Source organism: Sparus aurata, chromosome 16 (assembly GCF_900880675.1).
Source record: "Sparus aurata chromosome 16, fSpaAur1.1, whole genome shotgun sequence".
In the NCBI taxonomy this organism is placed as follows: Eukaryota; Metazoa; Chordata; class Actinopteri; order Spariformes; family Sparidae; genus Sparus; species Sparus aurata.
The window spans coordinates 16,485,749-16,500,556 of record NC_044202.1 but is presented as its reverse complement, the minus strand read 5'-3'; the positions used below and the strand labels follow the sequence as shown (position 1 = coordinate 16,500,556).

At 44.4% G+C, this 14,808-nt stretch overlaps 1 protein-coding gene across 3 annotated transcripts in view; it reads left to right on the top strand.

Moving 5' to 3' along the window:
• The window catches only part of LOC115565963 (signal-induced proliferation-associated 1-like protein 1), a 40,482-nt gene that overhangs the window by 10,548 nt on the left and 15,126 nt on the right, over positions 1–14,808 (top strand). For 2 of the 3 annotated variants that reach the window (XR_003980928.1, XM_030391667.1), the window contains exons 1-5: positions 9,302–10,781; positions 10,868–10,998; positions 12,776–12,964; positions 13,105–13,279; positions 14,666–14,769. Coding sequence is in view for 2 of the 3 variants with exons in the window: in XM_030391667.1 (XP_030247527.1) it covers positions 9,302–10,781; positions 10,868–10,998; positions 12,776–12,964; positions 13,105–13,279; positions 14,666–14,769 (2,079 nt within the window). In the remaining variant the exon portion in view is untranslated. Of the gene's footprint in view, positions 1–9,079; positions 10,782–10,867; positions 10,999–12,775; positions 12,965–13,104; positions 13,280–14,665; positions 14,770–14,808 lie in introns of those variants that run through there. The other variant, XM_030391665.1, reaches the window with a different exon arrangement.

Here is a 14,808-nt window from a genome sequence, read left to right as displayed (position 1 = left end):
TCCTTGCATCAACACTGTTAATTATACTGCTGCCATACTGCTCTCGCATCCCTTCTATTTTAATCCTCAACTGACGGAAACTGCTGCATCCCAACACACACACACACACTTGAGCACACACAGAGGCGGGTGCCAGCCCCATGCTGAGCTGGGAGTATTTGCTTTGTAACACATAGGTTCACTGCTTTTCAGGTATTACGAAAGGCTTATTTACCTTTTGTCTGGCGAATAGAGGAAACCAAGTGCCCCTATAAACACCTCAAACTGCCCTGTTTAACAAGGCCCACTGCTGGGTAATACTCCCAATGCACCGGGGTTAATCTAAGTTGCCTGGTTGACAGTTCAGAGAAGCAGAATTTTGTCAAACACAAATAAAGACTGCTTTTTTTTTTCTTTTTTTACTACAGTATAACAAGTGGAAATATTCCAGTAAAAAAGCAATAAACCCACAGTTATTAAATTGAAACGCATGACTGCCAATTCAGGAGTCACTTTACAGCCTCTTTTTCTGAGCTGTCGGTAGAAACAGTAGGTGAAAGACACTTTCCAAGACTTCAGGGTTAGTTTTGAAAGCCAACGCTTTTTTTCCTCTCTCAGATGTCAGGGCGAAACATTCCCACATAAATCACAAATCTGTGTCACCTGGAGGAAGTGGTGCAGGAGGAGGCTCCCGTGTTTGTTATGCCAGCTGATATGAAAGTATGTTTGCCTTTTTAGGGAAAACCTCAGCAGGCTGCTTTTTCCCGATGTGTCTATTAAGGACATTGATTTTTCAGCAGTGGGCACAAAAATTAGGAAGACAAATCAGAACAATACTGTATGTTACTAGAGATGATTATTATTAGCTTTATTTAAACTCAAAGATCATTTCCACAGTTTGGATCCTAATGCAGAGAAGCAATAGCCCCAAATGTCAATGATTATAATGTGAGTGTGCTCATCAAGCACCTGCATGTGAGAGTCTCGTTGAAGTGTCAGTTGACAGGTTGGACTTTGGGCTTTATCCTCAGCTTTTGGCACAGTGTGAACGACTATCTTTATGGTGCTCCACCATTGTAGTGCCACTTACCACACAATACCCATATTCATTGGTGACCAGTGAACCTGCCAATAAGTAGTGTGTTTAACCCATTTATGCAGGCTGCAACAGGAAAATTCCCAGATCACTGCTGCTACTACACACTACTACTACTACGCTAAGTTACTGATAAACTCTAGAAACACTAAACCGTTGTCAGCCTATCAGTTTATTTAGTGTGGGTTATGTTATTTGATGTGTAATTTTCCTTATCGTCATTCACCTTATAAAAGAAAGGTTTAGATCAGGGCCTGCCAGATGTTACTAGTGATGTAATCTGAGCAGGTTGTACAGGAAGTTCATCGGTTCAGGGGATCTTTGCTTGGAGAAGCAAATGGAAAAACATTTTTTATTTTTTAAACTTTGAAAGATTGTTCATGCTGAAACAAGTCAGAAAAACAGGAACGAAAATGGTCTAGATCAGACTTCTAACATGGATCAGTAGTGGGGTTTTTTCTGCCTCTTAGGGCTTCCATATTGTACCATTTTGCATCTTAACACAACAGGTGGTTGCTTTTGGCCCCGGGGTCCACCATTAAGTTACAGGGAAACTTTCAGGCATCCCTAGTTTAGAAAGTTAGAAATCACAGGCAGTATCGACTGTTAGGTGTGTTAAAGTAACAGGAACATGACCCCCCACTGGCTTCCCACTTGTGAAAACTGCTTGCTGGGTTACAGTTTGGCGCCCAACCCAGCTGGAGACACCGCTGCAGAGAGTGAAACTGACTCTATGCAATGGTGGGGGATTGAACGTTTTTATTAACATTTAATTTGAGTGTGACCACCTTTTGTTATTGGCAGTCCTGATTGAAATTAAAGTTATAGCCTCTGTGTAGAGTCCAAACATGTGAATTCCTAGAAAAGTAATGTCTGAGGCAGGTATTGCAGAAATAGCTCCTACATGCGCTCGCATGGGAAAGAAAAGTTCTGTCTTTGATGTTTGCAGGAACATGGAACAGTTTGGTCTGGCTCTTTCAAAAATAGCTATTGTCCCACGAGCTCCGAGTGTTTTATTCTAATGAGCCAAATCGACTGGTTTGGGTTCTTGTAGTTTCTGTTGAGTTCGCTGCTTTATTCTCAGAGTTTTTTTTGCATTGTATGTGTGAGAGCCTTTGTCTCTACGGGTACCCTTCCATTTGCACCAGGAGCCCTCTAATGGAGTCCCAGGGTTGGAGGCCGTCAGAGAGGGCAGGGAGAGGGAAAGTGCAGCCTAGAGCAGACCTCTACTTTTAAACCTCTGCTCCCAAATGCTGCAGTTCGTCAGGCAGCCTCCTCATTAGAATTTTTTACATTCCTCTTTCGGAAGCGGCACACTGCCTCCTCTCCATTGCTCTTTACAACGCAAAAGCTGACAAACATAAATCTGAGCCGTCTCAATAAAGACAGGCCGTCTATAACCTAACGTCCAATATGAGGCTCTAAACCAACTCTGGCTCAGACTCGGTTTATTGTATTTCTGGAGCATAAAGCCATAAAACTTCTGCACACGTGTGATTCTGTCTACTTTAAATCAATTGAATACAAGCCTGTTTAAGGCTGTGGACTGACTTCATTCATCCTTTTTTTTTTGACGGGGGCAGCTTATAGATTAATGTATAAGATGTAGTAACCCTTCTTTGCTCTGGACAAGCAGACCACCTAAGCTGTTAGCAGCGCAATTAGTTTTTTTTTTTGAGGTAAATGGTCCTCAAGGAGTTGGACAAAGGCTTCTATTGTCAAACTCCCAGCCATGCCTGATAATGACATTGGAAATAGCAACAGGATCACCACTGCTAACTATGTCAAGTGTTTTGAAGAGTCTATTTATCCTGCCGTCTCTCCCACGTAAGATGTGAAACGCTTGTGGTGGAGCACTTTGTGGATAAGAAGGGAGGAAGGATCGAGGACACCCTGCTGGAGATAATGGCAATGAATATATTCTGGCGCTCCTCCAGAGCTGTCTTCTTGTGTAAGGCTGTGAGGGAAATTCACTTTGCCAGTGGTTGGCTATGCCCATTACTCACTGAACTGTGCTGCAGTGATGGCGAGGGGGCCCAGAGTTAGGGCAGAACGGCAGCACATCACAGAACAATGGCAGTGATGAGCGTCGATATGCCGCCACCGCTTTCTTTTTTCTATTTGAAGTGCTTCAGCCACATGTGGTGTTTGCATTGCGCGTGTGGTCGGTTGAACAATTTCGTCAGTGCAGTTCTCATGTTATCGCGGTGTCCCACTTCGTCCGGGGCTGGTATTTCATAGATCAAAGCTCTCTGTGGAAGTCGAAGACGAGGAGGCAGTTGTAAAGTCATGGCAGACATTAAAGTGTTCTATAACAGACACTCGGGCAGTCAGTGTTGCACTCCTCTTGAAAAAAGTTTGCCTGAACATGCCCTACTTCTCTTCCTCCCCTCGCACAGACGTTCATCACTTCCTCTACTGAAATTGGTGGAATTCCAGGATCTCAGCTCGCGGTTGGGTGACGCTAGTATCGTTTGTCTGCCAGCAGGCCTGCCTGTTTTTCTCCGGAGGTGTCAGGTTCTCAGGTTTGCTCAATCAGACAGGCAGGTTTGTGCCTGGTTCACAGCCAGACGCACGTACAGGAGGAGGGAGCAGGCATTAAAAAAAAAAAAAAAAGAGCAAAACAGATGGAGACAGGGGAGTGGTAGAGATGCTTTGTTACTTCCTGTGCATCTGCTGTGGCTGGGCTACACCTTAAAACGATAGCGAACAACTTTGGAAAGGTGAAGAGTTTGAGGTTAGACCGCAGTCTTAAGTTGCTGCTTTCATTGTCAGTGGTTACAAAAGAAAGGGCTTTCCCATGTTACTTCCTAAAATCTCAAGTTCAGTGACACAGATATGTGTTGAAACATCGAGTCCATCGATTACATAACAGTCAAATGATGTCGATGTGATCAACACAGATAATTTTTGGATTTTTGTTGTAAGCCTACTCCTCTCTAGGTTAGCCGTTCTTCTGCTTTCCTATCCTCATCATGTATCCTTCCAGTTCTTTGAAGCTTCTGTTTCCCTTGTTTCCAACTTTTGATTCAGTGTTTTGATCATCTCTGCCTCTCCAGTTCCCCTTGCATCTAATTAATTTGGCTTTTCCTGGCAGGCCTCGCGTACACAGCAATAGTGAGGTTCCCGTGCCAGGCAGTTTTCAAAGACTTCACTATGTTGGAATGGGGCCCCAGTCCTGCCCAAGCCAGGACAGAGGGACCTTTGTGCCTGCTGCCCAACAGCCCAGTCAGCCCGTAGAGCGGGGAAAGATTAGGACACAGGGAGAGCCACTGGGCTAAATGGTAGGGTGCCTGTTTGAAAGCCAGTGGTGTCAGCCAAACAGCCCCTTAGCCCCATTGAAGCACACAGTAATTACAAGCTTGTAGGGCAATCCTTCAGCTCCCTTGTCCCGGCTTTGGAGACACTTGCCCAGTCTACTGGGAAACTTCATTCGCCCTGTGTTTGGAAACCCAGGACGAAGAGTCTTTCAACTCCAGCATGCTGTCCTTTCTTTCTGGGACATCAGCTAGCCAAGCTAGCTCAGCAACAGTGCTTCCCCTCCAGGAGGCCCTGGCTTTTTGGTTGTGTTGATGATGACTAAGGACTCGTTCTTTCCGTCGCTCTGATTTTTGTGAGTCAGGCCTGAAAGACTCAGACCCTAGGTTCATGCCTGTGATTCATAACATGACAGATGTCATGTGTTCTTCTGACTGACTGCTTTCTGTCATCCACCTGTAATTCCATGTAATAGCTTCCATAGTGTGTGTTGGCCCCGCTGTCTGAGTCATCTGTAACACATGCAGGCTGAGTCGTCACAGGGGCATGTTGCTCTATGAGAGCGCAGAGTTCTGTGTCGAGACTTGTGCCTACAACCAGAACAACAAATTGTAACACCTCTGAAATATGGCACAACGTCACCACTGCATCGTCTGCATCTGTACCACTGCGTAGCTCTTCTCTCAGCGGGCCGATGCGACCAGCTGGGAGGTCAGAGCACCAATTACAGAAGGTTAACCTCATTTAGTCAACAGGCTGAAGCTGTCCGGACATGTCACATAGACTGAAAAAAATTGTTCTGGTTGAATCTGCAGGCAAGGGATAGAGGATGACAGGATTGGTTGGAAGGTGTTCTGTTGTCGGTCTCTGTTTTCTTAGTCTTCCTCTGTCACATAAATGTTCACAAGACACACTCTCTCAGTATCTTCACCACATTCTTTAGTTTAATCAGAAAAAGACTGGGCCTTTGTGTGTTGTGTGTTCGTGTGTGTGTTTTGCTTCTATTCTTCTGTACGTCCCTGTGGACACTCGGCAGCATGAGGGAATGAGGCTCAACACTCTGGGACAGGACCTCTAGTTTGACATACTCTCCCTGACTATTTTCACTCTCATTCATGTCAGAGACTTTAGGGTGTTAGTAGGACATGAATGAGTTTTTTTTTATTACTTAATGAGTTTGTGTTAATCTGCTCGAGACACTTTACTCCCATCCCCCAAAGGATGGGTGCCTGCTCAGTAGAAGAGTGTACAGTTGGGAAGCTTTCTTATGTGACAGATGAAAGATCACAGTGGTGATACTTGCATTCATGTTTTTTTTTTTATTTCCTCTGGCTCAAGATTACATATCATGTAACCATGAAGCTGTCATATCCTGGGTTTGAATCTTTAAATTTCCCTGTCCATTTTATCCTTTGATGGTATTACGCAGATCATCTTGCTCTTATCAGCTTATTATCAGAGTGTTAGTAGGACATTGAACTCCATATGAAACTCTCAATTATGACTTTCTTGTCTGAGGACCTTGTTCACTACTGCTTTCAGCTTGTGGTTCAAAAAAGTTTGTAATAAGTAGTCCAATATGTTGTAATCTTTTTTTCTTTTTTAAGAACTTAAAGGAGAACTTCGGTCGATTTAAACATGCAGCTTCATTGCTCAAGCTACCCTTGACTTGCGAGTACCGAAGACGCGAACAAATTTGGTCCAGCCAATACAGAGCTCCGTGAACGGAGATGTAGCATTGAACGCTAACAGCATGGGGTCAGAACTTCACGCTGTGTTTTAAGCATCTTAACATGCTCCACATCTCACACCAGAAGTTATGCAACATCAGCAGACACCTTAGCACACAGCACTGTAGCATGTATGACTCAAAATGAATAAAAAAGTAGTTAAAATAGTGTGTTTGTGCAAGCAGCTACTTACCTGTTTGTTGACATCCGCGTCTTCCGGTAGCTAGACCAAACTAGCGTATCCATCGAGTGTGCACTTAACAGGCTTAACAGGCTATTGTAAGGCTCATGGCTCATGACAGGCTGTAACATGGACATGTACATTATGAACATAAACACGAAAATGCTGGATTACGTTTCCGTCTCCGCCAGTGAGGGAGTAAGTGCACGCTCGACGGTTTGACTAGTTTGGTCTAGCTACCAGCACACACGGATGTCAACAAACAGGTAAGTAGCTGCTTGCACAAACACACTGTTTTAACTACTTTTTTATTCAGTTTGAGTCATACACGCTACAGTGCTGTGTGCTAAGGTGTCTGCTGATGTTGCATAACTTCTGGTGTGAGATGTGGAGCATGTTAAGATGCTTAAAACACAGCGTAAAGTTCTGACCCCATGCAGTTAGCGTTCAATGCTACATCTCCGTTCACGGAGCTCTGTAATGGCTGGACGATAATATCAAGCATGATTGATATTTACAATCTAAAATCTAGAAGAATACGTTGGTATTTTCCAAGCCGGACCACAACAGTCACAGAGAAGAGGCAACCCGGAGCAGCTGACTGTGCTACCAAGTGACTCTTGCCCTTGAGGCTTACCTAGCTAGCATACTATTGTTGACAGAAACTTAAATTCTGACCTCCAACACTCATTTAACCTCCTGCTTTGTTTTTTTCCTCACAGCGGTGTGGTACCACATCAAGTTGTTGCACAGCGCTAATTTCCATTTTGTTTAAGTCTGCTTGTCTATGAGATCATGGGAGGTGGTGCATTGCTCCGTCTGACACAAATACCTTATATGTAGTTTGTGATGTCTTGTAGTGTTTGTATGGTTTAAGATTAGAGAGAAGAAAATCTGTGGCGCTGAAGAAGGGCGCCGTGCTTGAAATGTCTGGGTGGCAATATTATCAAGTCCAATTTCTTTTTTTGTTCTAAACTGTAAAATATCCTAACCCCACTATGGATCATTGTCATAAGTGTTTAATGTGTGTTTATGTAAATGTATATAAAGGATATCTGCAGACATGGGGTCAATCTGAATTTTTCACTCCTTAGTATCCGTATAGGCATCTGGGCAAAAATCCACCATCAGCTGAGCTCTACACCAAATAACAGTTCAACACATTGTTGGACTTTAACAGTACGATATTGTAGTAAGACTAAGAGGCATAATTTTTTGCCTTATGGCTGTTAGTCCAACTTCAAGATCTAATGCTACTTGCTTTTGCTTGATATTGGACTAACAGATGGAGTCTCTGCTGCATAAAATACACAGGTTTAGAAATTTGTTGTGAGAAAACAATCTTCCTGTTTTGGAGAAAAGCTGACTCCGGATGCTTTGCCTCGGGCAAACTGAAACATCTCCAGAGCTTTGAGATTTTACACACATTTTGCCCTCTTTTTCTGACTTGTGCATTGATGTTGATATTATCAAACAGGCTGTATTATCTAGAGAACATTTGACCCATGTCACAGCACACTGTGCCACTTTGGTAATGTTTATCACATGGTATTATTATTATCATGCACTTCTTTTTTAATTCTGTGACTGAGAAAAGATACATGTCTTTGATTTATTTGTATTGTTTAAACCAAAGGCAAATGAATTTCGTCTCTGTTGACGTAAACTTGGCCCTGATGTTGGGATGTAGTGTGAAGACGCCTGTGCTGTAGGCCCGTCACAGTGCACTGACTGCTAGCGGCTAATGTGATCACAGTCACAGCCAGGCAGGGCTGACTGAGAGTGGAGCCTTAATCTCCCCTAGTGTCTCACTGCCAAATTGGCCTGATTTGTCAGACAGAGGATCATCACTCACTACTTCTCAAATGACTTTCAAAGGGCCCCTTTGCTTTTTTGATGTGCAGCTTGGAATATTTGATTGAGAAAAATGCAACTTGGTATTTGAACTGACAAATGTTGGCTACTAAAGGCAAGGAAGGATGCTCGGACAATCAAGAGTCAGGGACACAGGCACATTTAGAGGTACAGATGAAGGTGAAGATCCAGATTTCTCTTACTATTATGTAATCTTTGATATGACATTAAGTCCTGAACAGGTTTATCAAAGTGCAAACTAAGACATCTTTACCACTCTCTTTAGATAAACTCACTGATCAGAGCAAAGGCATCATTTCATTCAGACTTTTAAGAAGGAAAAAAAAGGACTCATTGTTGAAGTTATTTCTGAATTTGCCGGGGCTTTCATGTTTCCCCCTCAACACTTATTCGGAAATTGGTTTGAAAAATAGGCCCCCTTCTTTATCTAAAATTGAACATGTCAGTGACTTTACGCTGGCTCGTCAAAGGCCGTCCGGGGGGAGGGGGACAACATCCATACTCCGTTCTGCAGGCAGGTTTCCTTATATATAAACCTGTCACTTTCTACAGAGAGGACATGTTTGCATGTTTGTATAGATGGCTCTGACACATTTATTGTCATAGGAAAGGTTACACGAAAACAGCTGAGATGTGTTGTGAATAGGTACTAAACATGAAGAATTTCCAGAGCAGTGAATCACATATAGAGATATAATATACATATTTAGGTTTTTGTTGATTACCACTGTGCTCTCTACCATAACAATGAGAGTGTAACAGAGTGCTGATCAAAGACAGTCAAGTGTAACGTCATTTGGCTTTCCAATGTTAAGGATCTTTTTCAACAGCTTATTTAGGACTTGTTTCCAGCTTGCTTTCTTTTATTTCCAGTCTTGTATATGTTGTTTGAGTCAGGAAACTGATGTGTTTTTGATTATCTGCTTTTACCAACTGATTTTTTTCCTTTTCTGTTTTCAGGATTATATATATAGAAAGCAAGCCAAGTTGCAAAGTGGACACATTTGAGGAAACGGCATGCAGACTTGAGTGCTGAAGAGGTGGGCTTGCCCCTTCCCTTATTCTGCCTCTTTGCTTTTTGATCCAGACAATCAACCTGCACATGAAGTCAGGGAGCCACATCCCATCCCAGAGGCAGCCATGTCCCTCTGCTAAGTGCCTTTAGCATTTGGCACTGGTGTAATGACCAGCCTGAAGTGCCCACCCATGGAGCGCACTGTTGGGGGTACCATCCCCGCCACTGATGAATTTTACACCCGCCACCTCCGTATGGCCAATGGAGGGGCTGTGCCAACCCGCACAGACAATGTCCATGCCACTGTGAGCACAGGAGTGCCTAAAATGGGTGTACGGGCTCGTGTGGCAGACTGGCCACCAAGAAAAGACCTTACAGGGGTTATGTGGCACTCAGAGCCTGAGAACTCTAGTGTGTCCTCTGCTGGAAAAAGTCACATTAAGTTAGGCTCTATAATGAGCCCTCAGGACTCATCAATGCTGCGTAACATCCACAATACTTTGAAGAATCGAACCCAGACCACAGCGAACAACTACAGCCCTGACACGCGTTACCTTGCCCCAGGAGACTACCGAGGTCCTGCACATAGAAACCCACGACAGAGACGCATCCGTCAGCGCAGCAACAGTGACATGACTATCAGTGAGATGGAAGGCAGTGGAGACAGTGGAGAGGACTGGGGTCCAACATCGGGAGCCAAATGGTCCCCTCTTCATCGCGAATATGGTAGCACCTCCTCGATAGATCAGCATGGAGCATCTGGAGAGAGCTTCTTTGAAATGCTTAAAGGCTATCAAGGGGGAAAAGTTGACCAGCGTAGCCCTGCTCCAGAGAAACTTGAGGACATGCTGAATGTTGGGTCCAAGCAGGCCAGCATTGATCTTCAGGATGATGGCATAGACGGCCCGCCCCATAAAGTCAAGGACAGAGACAAGCCCCCAAAGAGAAGAACTAAATCCGAAACAGGGGGTGAGTCTATATTCCGTAAACTTCGAAGCGTACGGGGTGAGTCGGACTCCCCCAGAGCAGGGTCTGACGTAGAGGACGGCCGGACAGAGGACATTGGCCTCCCTTTCAAGCCCTGGGTCTGTCAGAGAGGCTTTGCCCACTATGACGTTCAGAGCATGCTGTTTGACCTCAACGAAGTTACTCAGTTGCGGCAGATGGCGGGCAAGAGGAAAAACACCACCACTGGGGCATCTGCTGCTGCCGTAGCCTCGGCTACCTCTACCCTCTCGTCCACACACAGCCTGCCTTACAGCTCCCCGAGTGGCAGCCAGGAAGAGCTCAGTAACAGGGGCAGTCCTGGTCTGGAAGCAGGGGACGAACAGAGCAATGAAATGCTACTAAGCTGCCCCTGCTTCCGCAATGAGATTGGTGCAGATGGCAACGGGAGGCGCAGACTGGGAGTAGGCGGGGCAGGGTATCACGGACTAGTGGGTGGTGGAGCAGGTAACGGCAGCTCAGGGAGTCTGGAAGTAAGCATGTATGAAACATCTGTAAGCACGCACTGCACAAATGCTGGAGTAGCAGTGCTAGAGGGACCGAAGGAAGGCGCCAGTACACTCAGCGAAAAGGGCAAACAGTACATTGTGGAGCACGTGGACCTGGGAGCCTACTACTACAGAAAGTTCTTCTATCTTAGAGGTAAGATACACTTACCTGTTTACATCACATGTACTTTTTCAAAGCAAGACATTATGCCCATTTCTCTGACGCTTCGTCCACCTCAGACCACTGGAACTACTTTGGGATAGACGAGGCCTTGGGTCCAGTAGCGGTGAGCTTGCGACGGGAGAAGCTGGAGGAGGACAAGGATCACGGCCAGCAGTATAACTACCGCCTCATCTTCAGAACCAGCGAGGTCAGTCATAGTGTCCTATCCTTTCTACACCCCAACCTCAACCTCCGCACCAGATCACATAAATCCTTCATGCTGTGGGGGGAATCTGCTCCCAGCATTTAACGCTGCAGTCAGTTGTTATTTTTGCACTCATAAATTTGAGAGACACAGCCTCTAGGCTGAGAAATCAAGTCAGTGCCTTGAACACCCTGAGGTAATTTCTTTAAATTTGGTGCAAACATCCACTATGACTCAAGGATGAACTGATTAGAAGTTAATGGGCAGATTCAAGGTCACTGTGACTTCACAAACTCATTTTTGGTCATAACTCAAGATTTCTTACAATACTAAAAATACAGTTTTACCCACATGTCCAATAGAATAAGATTATGTTAAGTTATGACATTTTATATCCAAAAGGTCAGAGGTTAAATGCATTGTGACATCATAATGTTTTGCTTAAGGTTCTGTCCATTATTCAGTGCCATAGCTCAGGCACAGAAACTTGACAGTATGCCCTCCAGGGCATACTGCCACAAGGCGGTAATTCTAGCTATATAACTCACTTGTTTGAATTGTATTAAGGCTTAACGTTATGCATATGCCACCTTGAGTGGCAGCTAGCTGCTAGCAGTCTAGCTAGCTGTCAGCAACCAGGCTTCATTCAGTCTACCTCAGCTTGCGATGCCCATTTTTGGATTGGCTGGGAGTCAGCACTGCCAAGATGGTGAAGGCCGGAGTAAACACGCTGCGCTTCACAATGGCTTTTCAGTGGTGATGTCACAGAGATTACATCCATGCTTTATACAGTCTGTGGAAAGACATTAATGTTGTAATAATTTTGTTGTTGTCTTTGTGTTATTAGACAGACATGCTTGCTTGGATCTTATGTCCTGTTTATGTATATATAAGGTCTTTATAGTTCTTTATAGCAAGTACCGGCTCGAGGTAAAACCAGTCTCAGCCCTTGTTTCTTATTATGCAACTCGCCCTCGGGCTATTCAGCTGTCTCCCAATATCAGCAATGTGTGAAGAAACTTTAAGAAGAGCACTCATCTTACAGCCTCCAAGGCCTGTCAGTGCCCAGCAACCTCAAACCACTGTGTGGTTCTGTGTTTCAGTAAAAATAGACTGTCATATTTAGTTGCTATGTTGGCCCCTGTCGTCTGTGTTTGGTTTGGGATTTTGGGTTATGGGATTTATAATATGGACTAACATTCCCAGACAGAGGTTAAGGCACCTGCCCAAGGCTGTTTGTTATGGACTGAAGCAGGACAGGTGCATGTGATTAAACCCCCGCACTTTAGACTGAAGTACCACAGGACCCCCGCCCCCTATCCTACCTTCCAAACATGATGAACACAGGTCTATTGTAAATGGTCCCTGCACGGCCTCAAGCTTGTAGGAGAGAAAGTCTCGGTCCGTTCCAGCTGCTTATGGTAGCTGAGCGATTGAGTTCACTCCCAGAGCCCAGCACAATGCACTCTGTGTACACAGAATGCTTTGACCAGCCCTCCCACCTCTTCTTCCTCAGTTCGACTTTCTATTTACCCAGGGCCTTGAGTCATAATTGTCTTGTTGTCTCATGTCAGCTTTTTTTAAGACCACACTAAGAGGATGGTGTTGCTTAAAAAACCTGCAGGGACTTGTTGTTTTTTCTTTTTTTTTCCTGATGTCTTTTCTGGCATGTTTTGCTATCAGTGTGTTCCATCTCCAAGAGAGTTCAAGGCACGTCAAGGTTTCCTGAGATGCATTCTTTCCGTTTCTCACATTCCTCTCCCTGTCCCCGTCTCTTCAGCTCACAACCCTTCGAGGTTCTATCCTGGAGGATGCAGTGCCTTCCACCTCGAAGCACGGCACCACCCGCGGTCTGCCCATTAAAGAGGTGCTGGAGTACCTCCTGCCAGAGCTGGATCTGTCCTGCCTCAGACTGGCCCTCAACACACCCAAAGTCACTGAGCAGCTGATGAAACTGGATGAACAAGGGGTAGGAGGATAAAGCTCTACGCCTTGTTCTGCATTGTAAAATTGCTTCCCTGAATTATTACAGAATTTATTGTCCTTGCTGTCCATCCTAACGTGACCTGTTAAAAAAATATTGCGTCTGCTTCTTTTTCTGCTCCCCAGCTGAGTTTTCAGGTGAAGGTGGGGGTGATGTACTGCCGAGCAGGTCAGAGCACGGAGGAGGAGATGTACAACAACGAGATGGCTGGCCCGGCCCTGGAAGAGTTCCTCCAGCTGTTGGGGGACACCGTTCGCCTCAAGGGTTTCACCAAGTACAGAGCCCAGCTGGACACCAAAAGTAATGCCTCCTGAGCACACCTCTAGATCACACACAGAACTTGTGCGATTAGTGACCCAGGTTTTGATGCATCTTTAAAGATCCTCTGGCATTTCAGGAGATTTATGATTAGTTTAATTACCTGAAAATGAATCACTGTGTTTTCATGACCCGAGAATGACCGTCTTGTATACTCCACCACGGAGTTCACCATGTTGCACTGCCATGTTTCTACAGTGGCCCACAACCAACACCCAAACACTGGCTATAAAGATGAACGTTTGCATTTATCATGTTTTTAGTGGTCACCGTAGGGGAGGGTAAGAAGATAGTTTTCAGGTTTTTGCCACAAAATCCTACACAGTGGACATTTAAAGCAACCAATTGTTGTCATCTGATAACTGATCACATTCAGCAAAAGACTAAAGACTTTATGTGTCTTTTGCCGCTTAGCCCAACTTATTAAGTTAGTTAGGTAAAGTTAGTTTAGCAGTCAAAAAAAAAGGGCTTGATTCTCAAATGCAGGTCGTGGTTAGCATTTAGGGACTCCCCTCCCGTCACCTTACACTAATCTTCATAGTGCTTGTACTTGGCCCCTCAGTCTTGCTCCTGGTCAAATATTTACTTTGACTGGACCCAGTGTTTTCCTGTGACGCTTTCACTTTCATTTCTGCTCATGTGCGTCCGCTCACTACGAATGACTGCAGTACCGTATATTGTACAGTAACTGCATCAGTGTTTCAGGAATCCATCTTGACTAAAACTAGGGCTGCAAGATACGGTAAAAAACAAAAAAATAGTTTTTAATTTTGACAGATACTACAATTGAGAATTATATATCATAATACATTTCTACTGAATAAACCTATGAAATCATGATGATGTGACATCTGTTTAGATCTATACCTGACAAACTTGTTTTCTGGAGAACAAGTTTTGCAGGTCAGGACACATCAGCAGCGCCACAGTACTTTCATTATGATGAAGCTTACTCACACATTTTACTTAATCAAAAAATTGCTGCTTCTTGGATATTGCACTGGGACATATTGGTTTCCGAAAAAATATTTCAATCCATAATTAAACTCTGACTAAAACAAAAGTTGATTTGGCCGTTGAATACTATAAATAAGCTAATATTTTCTGTTTTATGGCCTTGTTATCCACGAAGAAACACTGTATTAAAGCAGAATCAGTTAAACATTCATTAACACTGAGTTGATCGAGCGTTGGTTTTGACAGCCATCTAATCCAGGCTGACACTGAGCCACCGTACTCCATTTCATATTGTTGTTTGGGTGAAATTGCATCCCGTCTTGCACAGAAAACACTGAGCACACACAAACACAAGTGTGAGAGAGATGGATGGCAGTAATTGTACAATGAGCCTCGCTATTTTTCCTGCAGCGGATTCCACAGGCACTCACTCCCTGTACACGACCTTCAAGGACTATGAGCTCATGTTCCATGTGTCGACTCTGCTGCCTTACACACCCAACAACAAACAACAGGTAAGGATGGGAAGCCTGGCCTTTGTGTTGTTCCTTTAG